Raw genomic sequence first — 23,443 nt, 5'->3', positions numbered from 1 at the left:
CCTTACTTCCCACCTCTGCATTCTGTAAAGAATCCTGTGATGTAGTGTATGAAGGGGGTAAGGAACAGTTGAGACCATGTGACTCCACCCCTATGTCACAAGATGGCCTCCCCCCCCAGGGGTCCCATGGGTAAACACCAGCCTCATATTGCTAATGCTGTTGTATGTATTGGAAAGAATTAAGAATTTCAGGAAGGGTTAAAGGTATGAATGCAGAATAAAAGGTTTCTTCACAGGCAGTGACACAGGGTTGGGACTCACCACTGCAGCACCTCCTGCTGGTACATCCAGGAATTAGCTCAGTCCATGTGGAGCACACTACATTGGTGGTATCCCATCCATCTTTTGCCCTCCATTGGCATCTGGACCCACATTGCTCCCTTCTCTCACAGCCTACTCTTCAGGACACTGCCCTCCAGCAGTGCCCCCTAGTCTATGCTCACCCCCTTCTGGAGGGGGCAGGGGTGTTAACAGCAGTCCTGTGACTTTGCCCCAGTGGCCAACCACACCCCCCAAAGTCTAACCCCTTTTGGCAGGGGTCTGGTGCAGTCCACAATAGCTACTCCTAACAGCCAGGTGTAAGTGCAAGCAAGGGTGGGGAACCCAGGCCCACCCTCTATTTGGGTCCCAACCCGGGGACCCTTTGGCAGCAGCCTTCCTGCCTGCCCTCCTCCTCTCCCTTTGTCCATCTCTCTCCTTGGGCCATTTCCCCTTCACACCAGCTAGGCCCTTTCCTCACAGCCTGCAGCCTGGCAGATACTAGGCTGGAGTTCCCTTCTGCTTCCCTGACCTAACCAGTACTGCATTGTTCTTAGTGCTAGTCTCCTCACACAGAAGACAGACTTTCACCCTCCAAAGGCCTGGCAGATACAGCCTGCCTTTTGCCTGGGCAGCCTTTATATAGGGCCTAGCCTGGCCCTGATTGGTTGCCTCTTGCTCAGCCATGATTGGGTCCCCGCAGGCCCTCTCTGATGGGCTGATTGGCTGCCTGTCTCCGCAGCTGCTCTGGCCTGCTGTAGCCCAATCTGGCCTGGGGGTGGGGCAAAAGGCCGAAGGGGGAGGAAAGGATAAAGGCTGTCACACCCAGCCCCACACCCCTCCAGTGTGCTCCAGGTGGAGGAAGGAGCTTAAGTGGGAGCCAGATAACTCAAAAGGGTGTAGGCAGGGTAGGAGGATAAACCTCTCCACAAAGCTCTTGAACAATGTCTGTCTTTTTGACCCTTCCTCTCAGGAATGAGGAAAGAATAGAGACATCCAGAGCCCCAGCCATCAGGGTCCAGAAGTGGGCTGCAGACCCTTCCTGTTATGAGGATGTGGGATTCTTTGTATCACTTTGGACTTCATTAGGCTGGAAGGGGGTGAACCAAATTGGTAACCTGGCCTGAGGGCTGATTCGTCATCCACCTAAAGGCTGGCTGTCATGTTATCAGAGAAGATGCTGAAGAAAGGCACCGGGTGAAGTGGGGCCTGAATGTGGTGGACTGCTGTTTCAGCACTATACAGAAACAAAAAGGCATCATTCACATGGCATGACCTCACAAGTACAGTGTGTGTCAGGTCATGCTGTATGGAGGATAACACTTTGTAGAGAAAAATGGTTAAGCGGGACTCTATGTGCTCCATACATGTAAGGTCATGCCAGTAGGTGTGGGGGCAAGCTGGCAGGAGCAGAAAAACCTGTACTTAAAAAAAAATCATAACTGCACCCTGGAACGGACACCAGCGGTAAGCCCAGCCTCCTATCATATGCCCCCTTTACAGGGATCAACCTCTGTCCATGAAAAAGCATCCAGGGAGAGGGAGTACTTCCATTGGTGCCCTGCACAAAACCAGGATCTGTGCAAGGAAAGATAGGAGAGTGTGTACATGTGTGTGAGGCGGGGAAGTTGTTAACATGCATCCTTACATACATGAGTTGCCCCAATCACTTATTTATTTGTACTGAGATAGCATCAAAAAGCCCTAATTAGGATCAAGGCCCTGTTGAGCATATCTGTACAAATACATAAAATACAGGCCTTGTCCTAACATGTTCACGGTCTAGTGACTAGTCACATGAATAATAGTTGCAGGTTTGTGCTCTCTAACCTTTACGTCCTCACTAGGCATGAGACAGCCTCTTTATATGTCCTTTTTTTTGGGAGAAAAACACATAATACATTCCTATAAATCTAATATTTTAGACAGTTTAGAATAAATTGATAAATGCTACATGAATGATCACTGGGTAGTGAGATATCATAGTGACAGCAAGCATTGTGCTTTCATGGTATAATAGACTTTAATAAGTCATAAGAGTGGCCATAATGGGTCAGACAAGAGGTCTATCTAGCTCAGTATCCAGGCTTCTGACAGTGACAATCTAGTATCCAAAGGCTGAATCGGTAAAACAACTTACAAAAGCAACATGGCTTGAAAGATGCTTAATATTGATCTTTTGTGTCTCTCTGTGATGAATCATCATATTAGCCCCATCCCTGATTTATACTTCTTGACCTCATCTGCTGTGAAATCCATGTCAAATCTTCCCGTAAACTCTCTTAGCTAAATCTCTAACACCAAACCTATACAGAATCTAACAAGATTTAACCATAACAATAAGGATCTCTAATTTTGTGTAAAGTTCTATGTACAAGCAGGGCTTCCCAGAGGACTCGGGGGCCTGGGGTCTTCAGCAGCGGGGTCTCGTGGGGGCCCCTGAAAACTCTCGTGGGGGCCCCTGCGGGGTCTGGGGCAAATTGCCCCATTTAACACCCCCCCCCCCCCCGGGCAGCCCTGTGTACAACTCCATTGCTATATAGTAATAATTAGATCCTAAGATAGAGAACAAAAATAGACCTCTTTTCAGATTAAATCAACATGTATCTCCTGTTCTACACCCCATTCCATATTTCATCATTTTTGGTGTGAGAGCTTTCTTATTTGCATCAGCCTTCTGGTATTGCTACATCTTGCCAACTCTCCCTTTCAAAATTGAATCTCCATTCTCTGTTGTCTCTACCTTTTTTTTTATGGTTTAACTTTACTGCGAGCGTTGCTTCCCTCAGTTTATTCTGGTGTGGTTTCATATTGTAAGCTGAACATGCTCATTATAGGAACATGCTCATTATAGGAAAAAAACAGGATGTTTGGAAATTAATAATAAAAATGCTTCCTTGGGTGGAGAAAGAAGTGTTTGTTTACATTGCCACATCAACAGGAAATGGATGCTGAGGACAGCACAACGGGGTCACCTGCACGTCCACCAATGTAACATATGGCATCATGTGCCAGCAATGCCCCTCTGCTATGTACATTGGCCAAACTGGACAGTCCCTATGTAAAAGGATAAATGGACACAAATCAGATATTAGGAATGGCAATATACAAAAACCTGTAGGAGAAGCCTTCAACCTCCCTGGACACACAATAGCAGATTTAAAGGTAGCCATCCTGCAGCAAAAAAACATCAGGACCAGACTTCAAAGAGAAACTGATGCATCCGATGAAGTGAGCTGTAGCTCACGAAAGCTTATGCTCAGATAAATTGGTTAGTCTCTAAGGTGCCACAAGTACTCCTTTTCTTTTTGCTGAGCTTCAGTTCATTTGCAAATTTGACACCATCAGCTCAGGATTAAACAAAGACTGTGAATGGCTGGCCAACTACAAAAGCAGTTTCTCCTCCCTCGGTGTTCACACCTCAACTGCTAGAAGAGGGCCTCATCCTCCCTGATTGAACTAACCTCGTTATCCCTAGCCTGATTCTTGCTTGCATATTTATACCTGCCTCTGGAAATTTCTACTACATGCATCTGACGAAGTGGGTATTCACCCACGAAAGCTTATGCTCCAATACGTATGTTAGTCTATAAGGTGCCACCGGACTCTTTGCCACAACGGGTTGGTGGCTCTCAAATGTTCTCATATTGTGGTTCTCTTTTATAATTCTCTCACAAGGCCAAATTTTCAAAAAGTGTTCAGCATTCGCAGTTGCAGTCAGATTTTCAGAAGAGTTTAGCTCCCATTTAGGCACCTAAATAAATGGCTGTTTTTAAAATAATTCCTCACATTGATTCTTATGGCCAAGTTTTCAAGTGTCAGAATGGCAGCTACTGAATGCTGAACAGTTTTGGAGAATCTGGCCTGAATTGTGAATGCTGAGAACCTGAAACTGTGGCTTTGAGCTCTTTTGAAAATCTGACCCAGAGACTTCAGCTCCTGCTTGGTTATTAAATGAAAAAATAATTGAATGAGACTACAAGGGAGATAGAAAAGTTAAAATTAACTTGCCTTAAGAGGATGGTTTTAGCTGTTTACTTACATTCCTCTCCTGTTATATATCTGTGTTCTTTATTTTCTATTCTAGCATGTAGGAATTCCTATTTACCAAATCTTCCTGCCTGAGTTCAGCCCCTTCCCCTCCCTCAAGGTCACTTTGCAAATTTGGAACTACAAGTGTGGATGTATGTTAGCTAAACGTCATAGGGATACCCAGTTTCTGTTGCATCTGCGTATTTCACTGTAGTTGAATTCGCAGCACAGAAACTTATGGGAAAGAAATACACGAAGCAGCCCTGCAGGGTCCAGAAATGGGCTTGTTTTTATTCCTGGTTGAGATTGAAAGAAATCCTAAAGGACTACAGGGCTGCACGTAGCAGCAGATGTCAGTGTTTGATCTCTGGTCCAGCCTACGCTCTTGTGACAGAAACCGCTTTCCAGGGCCCCTGAAAAGCGCTTGGTGTGCCTGTTGGAGACCCCTTGAAAAAAGGGCAGCCGCAGCCAGCACTAGAAGCCAGGGGCTATGAAGAATGCAATGTAGCGGAAAGGGGGTGTCCTGTGCAGGTCGCAAGTGGAGGGGGACAGGTGCACGAAGCCGAGGGGAGACGATGCCAGGGAGAGTGGGGAGAGGCAGCTATAGCGAGCCCAGAGGCAGCATGCGGACGCCTCATTGGAAAACAACTACAGCCAGGCCCGTGCAACGAGCAAGAGCTGTCGGCGCCGTGCGCGGGGGAGGCGGAGCGATGCGGGCGGGCGGCAGCTCGCTGCGGCGGGCCCGGGGGCTGCTGCGGAGGAGGGGAGCGCCGGGCTCTGCACAAGCCGCGGGGGGGCTGCGTGGTGCGGTGTAATAGGGGATAGGTGGGGGCAGGGGCTGCTGACGCGCTTTCCGCAGCCGCCTCTTTCCCAGGGTCAGTCCCGCCCAGGTCCCGCCTCCGGCCGGCGCCAGGCAGTGTTTGTTCCGCCGCGCGGGGGCCGGGCGCGGGCCGTGGAGCGCTGGGAGTCGGGCGGGGACGGCGCTGGCTGGGACCCCTGGGGCCGGTGAGTGAGTGAGTGAGCGAGCGAGCGGGGCAGGGGTCCGGCGCAGCCTCCCCTTGCGGCGGAGGCTCTGGGAAGGCCCCCCCCCCCCCGCCGGGCGTGCTCGGAGGGGGGATGTAGAGGTGGCTTCAGGGCTTAGGGGGACTGGGCTAGTGGGGTTCAGGGGGCCTGGTGTTGGGACTGGCGGGCCGTCATGGGGGAGACTGCCTGGTATTGGGGAGATAGCGCTGGGCTGGCGGGGGCTGGAGTGGGGTCTGGGTGCGTGGCTAGGAGTGGGGTTTAGGGGAGGTGGGGAGACAAGGGGTGACAGTGGGTGAGCTGGTAGGGTGCATGATGAGGTACCAGGGTGCTGGAGTGAGTGGGGTTTGTGCAGGCCTTTTGTGGGCCTGGCGCCAAACATATTTCTGGGCCCCCATTGAGGCAATGGAGCAAGGTGCGGGGAGGTCAGCCCCCAGACCGAGGGGCCAGCCAAAGGCAATGGGGCATGGCAAGGGCAGCCCCACTCTGCCCAGCCTAGTGTGAGGGCACTATTTCCAACTGGCAGTTGCCAGATGCACAGTGGCCCTGTGATGCCAGCATGCCCCTTCCCCTCGGGGGGACAGGCCCATGCCACAGACCCCCTGCCCAACACCCTCTGGACTCCCTATGACTAGAGCCCCCCTGGACCCACTATGCCCAGTGTTCCCCCAGAAACGTACAGCACCACCTCTGCCCAGCACTCCCCTGCCTACAGCCCCACCACAACTGCCCAGCACAGAACCTCTGTATTGCCCCAATACACACATCTTCCTCGCCCCCTCACAGCCCAGCAAACCTCCCCCCCCCACCACCCCCGAGACCCCATGCCTTGCCTCCTGGCTGCACTCCCCAGCCCTGCTGGGAGGTGACTGTGTCTGCTGGGCTGAGCAGACAGCGCAGCCAGGGCTAGTCCCAGGGCCAGGAATTGCTCTGTCCCTTCAGGAGTGGTGTGATCAGCCAGGCCAAGGCCTGCCCTGGCTGGGCTCCCTCAAGATGCATTTGCCTGGAGGGGCCCAGCCATGCCCCCCTCCCCCACACTGTCCTCTTCCCCAGGCTGAGATTGGCCAGGCTTCTGCACCAGTTCCAGGCAGTTCATCTCCGAGGAGACAGGCAGGGCCCCACAGGTCCGGAGCCAGAGGTGCACTGGGGTCCTGCCAGGGGGCAGTGAGGAGCAGGGGGGTGGGCCAGGGGAGTAGAGGAGCCCTCGGCCAGCAGGCAGGCCGAGAGGAGCAAGTGGTAGGCAGGGGGAGGAGCGGGGTCTCGGGGCACAGTGCAAGTGGAGTAGGCCGGGGCCCCTTCTGAGCCTGGGCCCGGCTCCATAGAGCCACTGGTTCCATTGTAAACCTGGCACTGGGTCTGTGGGGTTGGAGTGTGTGTCTAGGTCCTTCTGGGTCTGTATCCACTTCTGTAGTTCAGCTCTTGCTTAGCTCAGACTTGCCATTTATAAGCCTATGCATTTTAGCAGGTGCACTTGAGTGCCTGTCAGTTTCATCCCAGTTTCCCCCTGCAAGGTGCTTCCAGCTACTGCAGATGTTAAAATTTACTTGCAGCCTCTTGAAGGGTTTTATTCTGTGTGCAAATGAGGAAACCTACCAGCACACAAGATGTATGCAAATCCGCCTGTGTACCCTTATAGCCATGAATTTATATGCTTGCTCCAGGAATGATGAGTGGGATAAAAAAAAAGATAAATCTTGAAGCCCTAATTAAATTGGTAGCAGCAGTGGCTCCTTCTTCCAGTTCACACCCACTGCACATATGGACCCTGTCCTTATAAAATGAGATTAGACACTAGCTGAGTCATATTTGTGAAAGCTGTCATGCTTCCCTGAAAAAAAGCTCATTGCAAGAGGCTGCAATCAAAACGTGGGGTCTTCAACGACTGGAAGTGGGTACTTTTTCATCCATCAGAATGTTGGAAAATCCTCTTTTCCATGGTATAATAATGCATTAGTTTCTATCCCTCTAATGGCAAAAGATATGGGACCTTAAGCATGTCTTTATGCATAGAAAAGCCATCATTGGTCTAGGGTTGAACGTTAACTGTATTGGACCTCAAATGGCGATAACTTGGGTCGGGGGGGAAGAGTCTAGTCGGAATTTGTTGGGAGGAGATTTCTCTAGGAGACTTTTTTTTTTTTTTTTTTTTTAAAGCAGTCCTTTAAAGTTTCTCAGATGGTTGGGGTAGAAGAGTACTCTCAAACGTGCATGATAAAAACATTGAATCATAAATCTCTTATCAATTTATTGTATGACTATCATTTGTGTGTGCCTGCCATTTCAATTATACAAGTATGTGTATTATACCTTTGTATTTTTAAAAAAGATTTCAGGATCAAAGCAATCAAGTGCCTCTTTGTTTTGTTTAGAAAATATATAGAAAGCATCCTTCAGGAATGTTGCACAATTTTTACTTTTAAACAAACTATGGGGTGTAGCTTGGAGTCTTTTTTGCCCATATCCATTTAAATTGCTTTTTGTTACTGCACTGAAAGCATGTCAGAGTGCAGAGAGCAGGTGCTGTAATTTGATTTAAATATGCAAACCAGATTTTCTTGTTGCTGTAAAAACAGTGCAATTATTGTATTGTACTGCAGTTGACTCTTGAGCTCTGGTTTTTCAGATCACTGTAAAGATAGTTCTAACAAAGCTGCAGCTTTTTGTATGTTCAGTCATTAAAACTTTATTAAATCCTTTTTTTTTTTAAATGGATACTTTGCCCTGGCAGTCATAGTTCATCAATCAAAAATATAGTGTGATATCTATAATCTCTTTGAAAAGCAGTTGAAGTATAATCTGGATAGGAGTGCTTGCAAAGCAATTCCATGTGCATTCTATTTTATTATTACAGAATATTACCGATATAATCAGGAATCTTTTATTCTATGTGCATGTAGTGACTTATTTAAAAACCGTAACTGTACAGCTGTTATCCAATTTAGCATGCAATCTTCAATTTAAGCATCCTTCACTTAAATTTTTAACAAATAGTCTGACTTCTCAATCAAAGTTGACCTAATCATATAGCTCTATTGAGATACTTTGTGGTTGTTTATACTAGTCAAATTGCACTGAGAATATTTTATTTTAAGAAGCTAATGTCTTTTGATGCCTCTTTTTTTAATGACTACTCTCTGTTTTCAAGTGTCAAGTTGCACTACAGGAATGGTGAACTTGTATGCAAAAATGACTCCCAAAATTAATCCCAAAGGAGGAAGAATGATGTAAAACTGAGGATGCGTCAGGCTGTGAGCATTTTGCAACAATTGTGGATAAATCCCTGCCCCTATAACATTTTTAAAAAAATCTAACAACATTGAGGAAGCTCTTTACATTTCATAAAAGGTAAGTGTCTATGTTGTTTAACCTTAAAAGAACTATTATAAAAGAAACATTCATAGTAATTGGTTATAAAAATAATCCTCCCTGATCTTCAATGCACCCCTTAAACATCTTTCTATCTTTTTTCATGTCCCTATGAATGGAGACTGTGTCTCTCATATAGAAACTTAAAAGATGTTGCAGCTTAACATGAAAAAACAATGGTGTACTTTTGTTTCATAAATTTTCAGTTAATGCTAAGACAAGAAGTTCTGATTAATACAGATGACACTTGTCTAATTATCAGCTTTTATAGTTGCCTTTATGTTTGGGGGAAAAACTAACTTGCATAGTTTGTATGGGGAAATATGTAGGTTCAGATCCTGGACTCTGGCAGAGTTGGGGGGAATTTTGTTTGAGAATAGATAAAAGATTGGAGCAGCAGTCTGTCTTGGTCATTCTGTCCTGGATTTGCAGAAGACTAGTAATCGTTTGGTGCCCCAATCTGAGATACCTTTAAAGGAGCCTGATTTTCAGAAACTGTGAAAATCAGGTCCTATGAAGGTGTCTCAGATTGGACATCTAGAAATGGAGATAACCTAAGTCACCAGTCACTGCTGAAAATCTTGGCCCCTTTGGGATGGATTGTGGCTGTGGAGTCAACCTACATTATGAGTACAATTTCTATTGTTTGTTACAGGCAAGAGATCATGTAACGCTCTTCCATGGGTGATGCTATTAAGTATAGGTGGCCATATTTGATTTTATGGTAAGGTGGTGAGTCTAAACACTGAAGGGCGTAACTTAGTAATGTAACTGTGAGTATTGTCTAGGTAAAATAATAGTGCCATAAAAATATATTATCTAGTCTATTTTTCCCTTTCTCCTTGGTTCAGCGTTTAGACATTCCTAATTCAATGTTAAACCCAACACTCTCGAATACATCTAGGGACTTAGTAAAATCCTTGTAAATGCATTCACAGGAAGAGACTAATGAAGTAGAAGTCAACTGAATCTCTTGTGTAATATTGAAACACGATGACATTGGTGCCTGTGGGATATGGAAATCATGACAGCAACTAACATGGTTGAGAAAGACATGAGTGGACAATGTGGCCCAGTTTCTGTAGACTACAGGTTTTCTGCATGAGCCTAGCAGTGCTGGCTGTTCTGGTGTTGGTACACAACTTCCATCAGTTTGAGGTAAGTCAAGCAGTTTTCTTTAACAGTGGAAGAGGTTGAGTAACAGTCTTCCTGTTTAGCTTATGCCGCTCAGGGGAGAATTCTGCGGGACTGCATGCTGCAGAAAACGCCACTTCTCCCTGAAGAATTCCTGTGCTTTCCTGCAGAAAACAGCAGGTAAGCAAAGGGAAACTGTGTGGGGGATGGGAAATGATCATGGGTGCAGTTTTTTGGTGGGGATTGCCCCCCTAAACAGAAGCGAGCCATATCTCCGCTCCACTGACTTTGCAGCTGAATGCCGCCTCCTGGGTCCTAGTGCCAGTCGAGCTCCCGTTTTGTGTGCTGGGAGCCTTCCTGTTTTCTGTTAAACAGTGAGTGCTGGCTGTGGGGGTGGGGGAAATGAGGCAGTGGGGAGGGGAGGGGAATGTGGGAATGAAGGGAGGGGCATGGGGCAGTGGGGGAGAGGGATGAGATGGGGAAGAAAACGGGATAGGGGAATCGTGGGGTGAAGCAGGAGCCCGGCATGTGGTGTCCCCTTGGCAGGAGCTGGGGTTTCCCCATTAAGTAGGCACATCAAACCCTCACCCTGACAAGCCCTATCTGCCTACATCTGGACCCCCGATCAACCCCCCTTCACCCAGACCCCCACCCCACTGAGCCCCAACCAGCTGCACCTGGACCCCCACCCCATCAAGCCCACGCACCCAGACTTCCCCACTGAGCCCCCAGCACCCAACCCCCCTGCTGAACCCCCATCTCCTCACACCCAGACCCCCCCTGCTGAGCCCCAGCCGCCTCACCTGGATCCCCTGAAGAGTCCCATTGCCCCTGCACCCAGAACTCCCAATGACCCCCTGTGTATCCAGATCCCCCCACTGAGCTGCCTGCACCCAGGTTGCCCCACACTAAGTCCCTCCACACTTGGATCCTGCTGGGCTGAGCCTGCCCACTCACACCTGGTGTGCCTGGTGCAGAGGGTCAGGATCCTGGGGTGTTTCTGGGTGAGACCCAGCCCTTGCACTGTGTCAGGGTTGGCTGCAGCCTCGCTGTCGAGTCCTTGTACCAGGGGAGGTGGGGGTTTAGGGTGATCTCCCACTTCAGTGCAACCAGTGGCTTGTGCTCCCCACTGCTATGCTGGAGCCACATTTATTTATTGACAAATAAAATTTGTAGAATTTTAAAATATTGTGCGCATAATTTTTATTTTTATGGCACAGTATTTTTAAATTTTTTGGCGCAGAATTCCCTGAGGAGTAATATTATGTTTTGACTATGGCTTAACTGTAGTTGATATACAATTTCTCTTCCCCAAATCTGTGTTTGGACTAAATAAAACAGGCAAACTATACTTTCAAACCACATTAACCTATAACACTTTAAATAACTGGTTTAATTAACATTATTTCATTTAGTTTACAATACTACCTGAATTACCTTTGTGTATCAACTTCCTGCTATGGTGCTTTCCTATCTGCCAGCTCTTACTGTTTATCACTTTGCCACTAAGCTCTTCCTGTAGTATCAGCACTTCTGCTTTGACCTTCTGTGTAAATTGGTCCCCACTAAAAGATAATGTGCCCGTTTCCTGTTGCACTGCTCGTTCTTCATGTGTTATATCTAGGTCTTGTACATACATTTTCTCTGGCTTTACGTGTGCTAACGCTTTCTTATCAGAGTGTTGTCCACCTCTTTTTGTGTGTATGTGTGTGTCTGTGTGTGACCGATGCCCCAAAAGGTCCTTGTGTAGCTCATACTAAAATCATATTACCAGTGAAAGTTTGTGTTTTGCTTTGTTCTTGTTTAAGGTAGCTCTTAGAGGTCAATGGGACAGTGGTTGGTCTACTCTTCTGTTTACATCCTAATCTCCTTTCATCCAGAATTGCTTCATAATAATGTTTATCAGTTATATCCAGCAAGTTCAGTCCATCTCATCACCTCTTTCTCCCATCCTCCATTGTTCCATACACAGCTATCTAGATACATTAATTTCACAGAATAGAACTGCTACAACAAAGGGGTTTGTGTGTGTGTGTGCGTGCGTGCGTTAGGGATAGAAAGTATTAATCTCCCAGCAATTTGAAATTTAGGATTCTGGCGCTGAAGAGAAATGAAATTTTTATATTAAATAACTGTTAGCTGGGTATAATTGGAAATGCTTATTCAACTTTTATTCAATCTGTTGAATATGTAGTACTCTTCTCAAGAAACATAAACTGAACAGCATCTTGCAATAAATGTTTGCTATATTTCTGAAGTTATATGTTCATTTTGTTTTACATCAGAATTTTTGTGTTGCAAACATTTTGTTGCTTGCCAGCTTGGTGAAAGCTTTTGAGCATCAAATATTGGGACACATTTTGTTACATATGGGGAATAAAAACAGCATCATAAAAAGTTTTTAAAATATTCCAGCTTTGAAAGTCAGCACATATTAAGGCTGTCTCTGAGCAGACGCATTTAAAGTTTCTGGCCATGGAGGCTGCACTGCCTTTCATAGTTAGATACTGTGCGGCCTAATCTTGACTCTCAACAAGGCAGATGTCTTCCTGTTTTCATAGATATTTGGATGATTGCATTTGGCAACTTCCCCACAAACGGCTGCAAAAATCAAGAGCAAGCCTTTCGGCTTTCATTCTGTGGATTCCATTGTCTTCTACTAAGCACTGCATATTTGTGTGCAGTGACACACCTTTAAGAAGGGCTCTTAGAAATTAACACAGTTTCAGATGATTGTGCTAAAGCCAAATCTTGTTGGGGAGATACACTAACAGCTGTTTCTAAATGCTGAATACATCTAATTCAAGTATTATCTTTAAATGGACACTTAGTACCCAGTCTGACATTGAGTAGGACACCATAGGTTTCCTTTGCTGATCTTCGCAACTAGTTCTGTTATCTACCAAATAGGAATTTGACATCACAACTGATTTTTACAACATAGTGAGTTAGGCAGACTGTCTCGGGAGCGTCAAGTACCTTTCCTATGGCATTTGCTCTTAGTGAAAACTGGTGATCCTTCTTTGTTTCTTCTTTTCGTTTCCTGTTGCTATCTTTTACTGATTTTTTTCATTTACAGTAGGATATTGGGCTATTCTTGTCTCTGGCAACGCATTTAATTTTTTATTACTTGTCCTAGAAATATATGCTCTGACTCTTATTTTTGGGGAGTCAAATTCACAAAAACATTTTGGGGGGAGGTATGTTCTCATATATATACCACATTGTATAAATCCCACATTCCCCAACCAAGTTATATGTTGCTATTAAATCACTCCAATGTCAGATACATTCAAAAGGTTCTGATTCTTTTATTGTCCTTGACTTCTCTAAATGCGTCTGCTGCAACATTGTTTCTTTTTTGGGGGCATAGCTCTCCAGTCAGTTTAGCACAGGTTTATATGTTGATATTCTTCAAATGAATAATGCTCTCAGAAAAGATCTGGTTTGAGAGAGCTTTTAGAGAATCAGAGGTAGTCAGAATGCAGTTTATTCTGGAAGTCTCCTTTCCTACTGATTACTGTTTAAAATGTGGATGCAGATGCAAACCACTTACTGTTTAATAGTCTAGTGCTAAGAAATGTCACTTCTCTTTGAACTCTTTCAGCTAGCTTTTTAGCTTCAGTTAAGACCTCGAGCTGCCCATTAAGTGTTTTGATAGACTATTTGCTTCTTAAGGCTGAGCTGCTCCTATATTGAGATCCATGATTAAGTGCTGCATTATAGTAACAGATGTGGTGTGATTCTTGAAGATAAAACAGAATAAAAGAATATTCTTAACTGTCTTCTGTGGAGCATTAGGTTGTTGCATCAAAGAGGTGACTTGTTTATAGAAAGCAAACAAATATTTACATACCAAATGTTACGTGGACCAAGAGAGCCACTTCAGGATTGGTTAGGAATGTCCTTGGGTGCCCCACTATGTGTGGGTATCTCCCAATTTTCTGTGTGTGTATGACAGAGGTGGGCAAGGCCTGTGGGACTGTCCTGCGTGGCCCTTGAACTCCCGGCCCCTCCACCGCAGTCTCAGCTTGCCGCACGGGCAGCACGCCTTGCACTCACCCACCTCCCAGGCTTTCAGGGGGCAGTCAGGGGACAGGGAGCAGTTGGATGGGGCAGAGGTTTGGGGAGGGCATCGGGGGGTCCCAGGAGAGGGCGGTGAGGGGACAAGGAGCAGGGTGGGTTGGATGGGTCAGGGGTTCTGAGGGGGGCAGTCGGGGTGGGGGGGGCGGGAAGTGGGAGGGGACGGATAGGGGGCTGGGGCCAGGGTGTTTTGGGAGGCACAGCTTTCCCTACCCAGCCCTCCATACCGTTTCGCAACCCTGATGTGGCCCTCGAGCCAAAAAGTTTGCCCACCCCTGGTTTATGAGAACACCTTTTGTAATGCCTTCCTGTTATATATTGCTTTCCTCAATGACCATCTGTGCTTCTCCGTCACTTGATCTGTTAGACCAAGTGTTGTATCTGTATGAATTAGATTGTGAAAGTTTTGACACAGGGATTCTGCAATATGTTCTCTATTAAGTCAAGTTCACCTGGGCATTATATATAAATTAGTAACAAACCTTCCTAAGCTTGTTGAAAAAGATTTTGTGGAGAGTAGGGAGTGGGGGGCAGAATGCTTCTGCAGGGATGAGAGAGACTGATTCCTTTTGGTAAACCTGATTCATTGGTATGTGGAGTGAGACAGAGCTGAAAACATAACAAGATAACTACATTAACATTCCTTTTTCATAGCTGGTGCAAATGCCAGGGAAAGATAATGGCTATCCCCACTCAGCTAATGGTTGTTTTAGGGGCATCTAATGCTGCTACTTTGTGGTGTGGTGAGGAGAGGAAAAAATAAGCATTTGAGTCATCAGTGTGGTCAGTTCAGGTTACCTGCCTTTGAAGAGCTTTTGCAGCAGAGGAGGAAAATTTTCCCTGGGGATACTGATATACTCTTGAGTCAGACTGGAGTTTCTTTGAAAGAAGTGTCCAACAAACCTGAAGTCTAAAAGTAGTGACTTAAAACCCGTGAGGTAAGGCATCCAGGACACTGCATACTAGAGGCTTATGGTGGTCCTTGGTGAACAAGGACAACATGCCTTTCTTCTGTGTTCAGAATTCTCAGCTTTAAAGCATAGTGCACTGATTGTTACCTCAGGCTGACTAATGCCAGTATGTGTCTGCAAAACTTAACGAATACCTTATGTAGTATTGTTGGCATACAGGAGGCTCAGTTGGCTGTACAGACGGTGCTTGTGTGCTGCAGCTCTTCTTTGTTACAATAGAAATGCCACCTGAATAGTCACACAGCCACCTTAGCAGATAAGCAAGAGTGTAGGCAGGGCTGAAAGCCCCATGTGTAGATCAGGTCACAGTGTTTTTGGTTGGGATTTCTCTCCAGGGATGCTAAAATGACACTGTGCAATGTGGCCATACCTAAGCTTAAGGAGTTCTGCTGTCATTCCATTGATTCAGAGCTGAAATCCCTTTGAAAAATCCAAAATAGCTTCCTTAGCCCTATAAGCGGAATGTTTGGTGTGGAATCAGGTTTTCTGTTTCATGGAGAGAGATATTAAAACAGAGTTTTGTCTTGCCCATTTGGAGATAAATGTGTACTTGGCCTAACTACTTCCAGTGATCTGGAGAATCAAAGCCAGAATCTTTACCATACTACTGGGGCCATTGTACCATTTGGGTTAAATATTGCACCAAGCTATTAATATGATTCTGTCCAAAAGTGTTTTACTTTTCAATAAGTGTGCATATCCTTTGGCAACAATTTCTTGTGCAGACTTTTTGGTTTTGTTTGTGCATAGGGAAATAATTATCCAATAGGACTAATGTAGTGAAGCAAGTATTTCTTTATGTAACACCTAATAATGTGGTAGATGCTTTAGGTATGTGCAAATCCCTGCCCTGGATGTGCCAAGTGAAACTTAAAGCATGATTAAACATAACAATTACTGAAAGGATGAGAATAAAGTACAAAGTTTCTGTTGTCTGGGTCTATAATATTGCAGTGCAGAGTCTTAAACAGTGCTGCTACTTATTTTCCTGCTCCTAGCTTTTAACATCTATCACTGTTCAGGGCAGCTGTGTCCATATTCCCCCTTTCTGCTCCAGCAAAGGCACCCGCTCCCAGGCTTCTAGCACCCCAGCCATCACCTCTCTTGAGCAGAGAAATGTCTCTTCCCCCTCCAGACTTGGATTTTTCCAGGCTACGCTATTCCTTGCCTACACTGTGAATTATCCTGCAAGTCAGACTGCCCCAGCAGTCCTGCTCTGCCTTCTTCTCAGAGACAGTTATTGCCCACAGTTATGTTACCACACAGCTCTTTTGTAAGCAAGCAAATTTATTATTAAGGTAAAAGCGCTACAGAGAAAACATATTAAAACAATGGAAGAACCTACCTTCATGCTAATAAGCTTACCGGAGATCACTCCCAACTTCAATAAGAGCTGTAGCACAGGATCAGTCCTTCAAACAATGAACTCCTAAGAGACTTAAACCTAATTCAGTAAGGTTAGTCCAGGAAGTTGCCTTATCTGTCATCACAAATTAGGCAAGTCTTTGTGATGTTGTGAAAGTCAATAGTATAACTGGGTTAAGAAAAATATTAGATCCGTTCATGGAGGATAAGTCTATCATTGGCTATTAGCCCAAATAGTCAGGGATGCAACCCCATGCTCCAGGTGTCCCTAAACCTCTGACTGCCAGAAGCTGGGACTAGACAATGGGATGGATCACTCAATATTGCCCTGTTCTGAAGCATCTGGCATTGGCCACTGTCAGAAGACCGGATACTGGGCTACATAGACCATTGATTTGACCCAGTGTGGCCATTCGTGTGTTCTTAGGTCAAGCTGACGGGTCCCAAACATCCAAGACAGCCAACCAGCTCTAGAAAGTTTGTTTTTTCTATCGGGTGTTAGCTTTTTAGAATTGTCTTCGACATTTAGAAAAACTTATTTACATAGCATCAGCCATGTGCTGTGATGTCAGAAATGACCTGTTCCTGTCTAAGCCGGCAGTGAGTAGGCACAAGGTACAAAGGATATGATACTATAAAAATAAGATGACTAAGCTATTGGGTTGGGCATGCTTTGTTCCATATAGTGTCTTCTATATTTTTATGGGGATAAAAACCTCCTTGAAGGAAGGAGTAAAGTGTTTACTCTTCTCCACGCTTGTTCAGAATTGGTCTCTACCGTTTGGACACTTTTTTTCCCCCCCATTGCGATTTGTTGCTTTTAATGTTATTGTGACGAATGCTGGTTTGCAACAATGAGACATCCAGATATGTTAAGACGTGCTAAGAATTATAATTGAAACAGGATTATGGGCATTAGAACAGAGCTGAAGTTTCATCTGCTTGGAAGCATACTGAAATTTTAAAAGGATCTTTTTCAAACTTTTCTATTCAGCCCTGTATTGGGTGCTTACCTGGGTAGTCAACTACAGGTTTTCATTTGTACGTGAGAGGGTTACTCCTACACTGTAATTCCTCCCCACCAACCCTTCCGCAGAGGCTCCACAGGAGGTCAACTAATCCGTCTTCCAAGTAGCGTATGTCTCAGGCCTTTTGATGCAGCTTTAGGTCATTTATTCATGGAAACTGTGAAGCAACTTGTTGCCTTCACAGTGCTGTCATTGTTGGCCAGTTTTTGGAGAGTTTAGCACCTGAAATTAAACATGAGAGCAATCCAGAAAGTCATTAACTTTTTAAAACTGTCTCCCAGACCACTGACAATAGGACATAGAACATTTCACCTCTGTGTTTCCAGTTTGAATCCATCTTTGGTCAGTGGAAGCCAAAAGCCATTGCTATCTGATGGCTTTCTGGTTGTGTGGGTGAAAATTGATCTCAGCCCAACTGTTAGTGGAAAGTGGCCACATCACAAAAGATGTCCCATCTGACACTAACTCGCTTTGCACTGCTTGGTACATTTATTGGTAAACATGGCAGAGACCAGACACTGAAAGGGCATGGTATCTTCTGATTTTGAAAAGTGTACCCTCCAAGATAGTACTATGGCACGCTAGTGGGGCAGTGTGAGGAAGCTTGCAATGCCTGTATAATGCCTGTTGTGTGGATAAGTATAGCACTTCCCAGGGCTGCACACCGCCAGCACTACATTGAGACTAAAAAAAACCCTCTGCTAATGACTTAAAGTGTATTCCATGCATTCTTATTCTTAAAAATATCTAGTACCCAGAAGCACATAAGCACCTCTAAGAGCATAAAGACACAATCCCTGCTTGGAATAGTTGAAAATTTAAATAATGATAGTATGGGGAGACATATCGGGAATGGATGAATAAAGATACAAAATAATGTCCTGTGCTACCATGTCATGTAGAGGATTGAGTTACATTAGAACTTCACTAATTCTCATAAATTACTGGGAAATCCACTGTATTTCTGAATCTTGTGAATTATTGGGCAAGCAAACAAAAATCTTTGGTTTGTTTTAATAAAAAACCCTTTCTATTGTATCTCATCTCTTTTTGGATACTGTAGATCTATTTTTTTGAAACTTTATAAAGTATCAGAGGGGTAGCCATGTTAGTCTGTATCCACAAAAACAACGAGGAGTCTGGTGGCACTTTAAAGACTAACAGATTTATTTGGGCATAAACTTTTGTGGGTAAAAAACCCACTTCTTCAGATATTTTGTAAAGTTGATGAGGCATTAGTAAGTAAAGTAAAGAGATCTCACATTAAGTCTTCACCAAGAAGTGAGAAGAGTTTCCCTATTTTGTGTATCAATTAGCGAGGTTCTGTCACATACAGGAAAATATCTCCATAACCCCTGACTTGATGCATATTTGAACTGAGGTCTGAAGCTGGAGGGTGTACTTGGCAAGTAGAAGCCACCATGAATTCTCTGGTGTCTTAATGTTTTTCCTAAAACTTACTTTTGGGAATACTTTCAGTTTGCTGAAATTCCAGCAACTTCCTTGGCCCTGGTCTACATTGGCGTAGCTGAAGTCGGCGTATCTTAGGTCGACTTACCTGGCCGTGAGGATGGCAGCAAGTCCACCACTACTGCTCCCCCATCGACTCCGCTTCCACCTCTCACAAGCAGGAGTTCCAGAGTCGACGGGGAGTGTGTTCGGGAATCAATTTATCGCGTCTAGATGAGACGCGATAAATCGATCCCCAATAGATGGATCACTACCCGCTGATCCAGCGGGTAGTGAAGACCTGCCCTAGAGTTTTCCCTCTTTGTTAGCCTGATTTAGCACTTTAAACCTTCCTAACTTCCATGAAATTGAAGGAGATTTAAGGAACACTTGATCTCTGCTACTTTCTCCCCTACAATGTTGTGTTTACTGATTTAGAGCTTTAGCAGCATGTGAAATCATAGTCTGTCCTGATCAATGCTTTCTGGGGCTTGTCACTCACTATTCTACTTGTGTAACCACTAACCAGTTCATGTGTTCAGTCATGTCTTTCAATCATTTTTTGAATTTCTGTAACTTTTTAATTCTTGACTTTAAACAAGGAGATGCATGTTTACACAAGGATGATGAAAAGTAATGTGGGGTGACTAGACAAATACAGCATGATCGCCAAAGGCAGTGGGCAGTCTAAAAAGCATGCAAATGTGCAGTATCAGTTTTGTCTCTGGAGTAATGTAACCAACTTCCCTTGCTTCATGTTGGTGATAAATTTGGCCTGTTGTGCCTTAGTTTTAAAATAAAACATTAGATAACCTTTATTTCTTAGACAAAGGAAGCCCTATAATGATTACCTTACTGATACTTTGCTGCATGGATGTTCAAAATGTAACCATAAAATCTTTGGGCCTAATTTTCAGAGCCTTTGTGCAAATGAAAAATCAGGCACCTAGTTTCTCAGAAATCCTAGGGTGAATATAATCATCTTCTGTGTTCCTGTGAGACTAAGATATTTAATCACCACCTACACGATCCAAAACAAAGCAGTTTTTATGGTTTTATATCCTGACAAAACACTTGTAATGTTAATAGCCTATTTTCTAATAGTCCTCTTCCTTTGCAGCACTTGGATCACAACACGGTCTCGGGGTTAAATTGGATAATAGAGACCAGTGACCAGCAGTCTTCATCGCCGACAACTAAAACTACCCGAAGACACTACTGTGATTATGAACATCAAACTTTGTCCAAAAGAGAACAAGCTGAGGAGGAATCCTTATTTGCTGCTATACAGTGGCCAAACCCCCCTTTAGGTAAAATCCCATTTATAAGAAGCACTGATCCTGCCCACAGCAGTTTTGTGATTTTGAATTCCCATGTGCGTTTCAAGGTGGGAGATCAGTTAGAGGTGCTTGTCCACATGAAGGATTTTCAAGGCAAACCAAAACAGTATGGTGGAGACTACATACAGGCAAGAATTCACTCTCCGCTACTGAAAGCTGGAGCAACGGGAAGGGTTGTAGATGATCAGAATGGGTTTTACAAAGTCTTTTTCACTCTACTTTGGCCAGGGGATGTCAGAGTATCTGTGTCTCTGGTCCACCCCAGTGAAGGGATACAAGTCCTGCAGCGCTTACGGGAAGAAAGGCCAGACAGAGTCTTCTTTAAAAGCTTATTCAGGTCTGGTAGTACTTCAGAAACCACTGTATGCAATGTGTGTTTGCCTGGAGAGCTTCCTGTCTGTAACTTCACAGACCTCTTCACTGGTGAGCCATGGTTCTGCTACAAGCCAAGAAAACTGTCCTGTGCCAGCAGAATCAACCATGCCAAGGGAGGATATCAAAAGGACCTTCTGACACCTTCTGAGAGTCTCTTTTTCCAAACGTATGTATGTTCCTAAATATATGCATAAGTGCACACTTTTTTTTTTTAATGGTCCTTAAGTTATATCTGTGTCTTTATGTTGACAAGATCAAGCAACAAGTTAGTTGTAATGTTGGTGAAAGGTGCTAGACTGACATTCCTGGAGATCAAAATCTTCTCTTTATTTGCAGAAACAGATACTGCTTAAGTAGTAGCAGCTAAAGTTTTCCTCATGCTGCTCAGCCTGCATGCTTCAGTCTTAAACTGAAGAAACTAGGAGAGAGGTAGTGGAGTCTCTGTGCCCTGAAGTCAGTACTAGGCTTGTCTGCTGACACTGATGAGTGTTACTGCCACTGTGGTGATGGTTGGTTGTTTTTTTTTTTGGTTTTTTTTCGTTTTGTTTTGTTCTTGGTCCATTAATTCAGTCATAATTTCAGTTTATGTTCATAACTCTTAACATGCATTTGGTACATACATTCAATAAGAATATTGATGATCAGTGTTGTTAGTGTTCATATACCTCACAAGGCATATTTTGTACAAAAAATATTTCAGTAGTGTGTGAATACAAGGGTGATTTCAGTCACAGTAATTTTTTCTTAGAAAATCAGCATGTTGTTGCTAAATTGATTGCCTACTGTGCTCTTCACTCCTTCTCAATCACCATGGTCTGAAATGACAGAAAAAGGGTGCATGACAACCTTCAATTATGAATTATTCCTGTAGTAGAACTGGAGGTTACTGTGTAGCATCTATGGCTCTGCCTTCCCAATACAAGAATGTGTGGGTCTCAGCCAGGAAAAGCCCATCATGGCTTAAGGACTCCATGGAATCTATGAGGTAGCTCCCCTTGTGACTTGTACAGACTTCTGATTGCTAGATGTACCCTGCTGGCTTTGTGCAAGTAAAAATGGGTTTATAAAGTAAAATCTAATATCCTAGGACCACCAAAATGTTAAATCTTTGGCTAAGTGGGATTAAGAGAGTTGTCTCAAGGAGATTAATACGTACTGATTGGAGCTTTAGAAAGTAGGCTGCGTCTTAAAAATAAAAAGTGTATCACACATGCAGTGTGTACACACAAGTAAGGAGAAACTGATGCTAAAAATGAACTTGAAATATCCAGCATTGCTTTATTGCATTTATATTTTTCTTACTGTTCTTCAAGTGATGTGAATATCAAAGTGCCAGTACTTCCCAGTGGCCCTGATTCAGTGACTGTAGAACCCTTAGGATTTACAGGTAAAGTGTGTTTTTAAATATCATTGTTTTGTAAATCATAGTGAAATCAGTAGAAGGGGAAACAGGCATGATTAAATAATACTGGAGACTTTGTTTTCCCAGCTATTTGGCAAAAATATTTTTTTAAATTTATGCATTGAATACAATTAGATGGTAAAGCTCTTTTTAAAAAAACTATTTATTTAGGAAGTATTAACAGGTTTACAAATCCTTGCCATGTAAATAGAAACTAAATAACTTACAACTGTGAACTTTTGTTTAACAAGGCATTGTCGAGGAATGGAGTCATCAGTTGATCATACACTCTTCTGTCACAAAAAGAAAAGGAGTACTTGTGGCACCTTACAGACTAACAAATTTATTTGAGCACAAGCTTTCGTGTCACAAACTCTCTCTTACTAGGGTTTGTTACTCCTGGGGGAATTCTGCACCACTGCGCATGTGCAAATTTAATGCGCTGCGCATATTTTAATCCCCACCCATTCCTCCTCCTCCTCCCCCCCCACTAAGAGCTTCTGCCAGAAAGTTGCTGCAGTTCCGCCTTTTGCCCACCAGAGGGTGCTATGGCGCCAGAACAGAGTAGCCACTCTCCTGCCAGGGAAGGGAAAAGAGAGAGCCTGCAGTGCCTTCTTCACAGCACCTGTCAGGCCAGGTCAGGAGATGGGGGATATGGAGACAGACAGCATGGAGCTGCTAGGGGTCACAGATGGGCTCATAAGGTCTAGTGGGGGAGGACAGACTGGGACACCTCCTGTGGGGCTGAAGCCCCAAGATCTCCCTCCCTGCAGGCAGAAGCTCCTCCAAACAGGCTGGTGGGCAGAGAATGGGGAAGGGGGGGCGGAGGGCTCTGAGAGCTGCACTCTAACTGTAAAAGAGCTGCATGTGGCTCACAAGCCGCAGTTTGGCCACCCCTGTTATATGTTCACTGCGCAGCTCCCATTGACTTCAGTTGCAAATACTCAGACCCAGGGTCTCAAGCTGGGCATTAGAAAATGAGGAACACACAGTTAGTGACCACTTGTGAAAAATTTGGTTTAGGTGATATGATGAGCATCAAATTGGACCTCTGTGGCAAAGGCAGGGTTAGAAGCCTCCAGGGCAGTATAAAACTGCCTCAATCATGAGACCATCCTTCTCTTCCTGCAATTCCTTGCTTCATTCGCTATGCATCTTCCAACTTCTGCAATGAAGGAATTGTCACGCTGTCCAGAGTGGTTCACGACTGTGAGTGCCAACCTCAGGGCAGACTGTCAAGAAGCAGGGCAAAACCCCCAGTCTGGTTGTATGTTCTATAATTAGATGTCTCCAACACATTAACAAGTATGAACTCCTAAAGCAATATAATGACAGGTTTCAGAGTAGCAGCCATTTTAATCTGTATTCGCAAAAAGAAAAGGAGTACTTGTGGCACCTTAGAGACTAACAAATTTATTTGAGCATAAGCTTTTGTGAGCTACAGCTCACTTCATCGGACGCATTCAGTGGAAAATACAGTGAGGAGATTTATATACATAGAGAACATGAAACAATGGGTGTTACCATACACACTGTAACAAGAGAGTGATCACTTAAGGTGAGACATTACCAGCAAAGGGGGGGAGGGAGAGACCTTTTGTAGTGATAATCAAGGTGGGC

The 23,443-nt window shown here is 44.5% G+C and overlaps 1 protein-coding gene across 6 annotated transcripts in view; it reads left to right on the top strand.

Moving 5' to 3' along the window:
• Positions 1-5,044: 5,044 nt before the first annotated feature.
• The window catches only part of NXPE3 (neurexophilin and PC-esterase domain family member 3), a 28,492-nt gene continuing 10,093 nt past the window's right edge, over positions 5,045-23,443 (top strand). The window contains exons 1-6 of one of the 6 annotated variants that reach the window (XM_037907848.2): positions 5,153-5,295; positions 8,456-8,655; positions 9,615-9,834; positions 19,827-20,016; positions 20,458-20,587; positions 21,735-21,808. In XM_037907848.2, coding sequence (XP_037763776.1) covers positions 9,742-9,834; positions 19,827-20,016; positions 20,458-20,587; positions 21,735-21,808 — 487 coding nt within the window. In that variant the 5' untranslated portion in view covers positions 5,153-5,295; positions 8,456-8,655; positions 9,615-9,741. Of the gene's footprint in view, positions 5,296-6,580; positions 7,248-8,455; positions 8,656-9,614; positions 9,835-19,826; positions 20,588-21,734; positions 21,809-23,443 lie in introns of those variants that run through there. The other 5 variants (XM_037907831.2, XM_037907820.2, XM_043538546.1 and 2 more) reach the window with 5 other exon arrangements.

This window comes from Chelonia mydas, chromosome 1 (genome assembly GCF_015237465.2).
Source record: "Chelonia mydas isolate rCheMyd1 chromosome 1, rCheMyd1.pri.v2, whole genome shotgun sequence".
Lineage (NCBI taxonomy): Eukaryota > Metazoa > Chordata > Testudines > Cheloniidae > Chelonia > Chelonia mydas.
The sequence above is the reverse complement of the archived record's forward strand: the minus strand, read 5'-3'. Positions and strand labels throughout refer to the sequence as shown.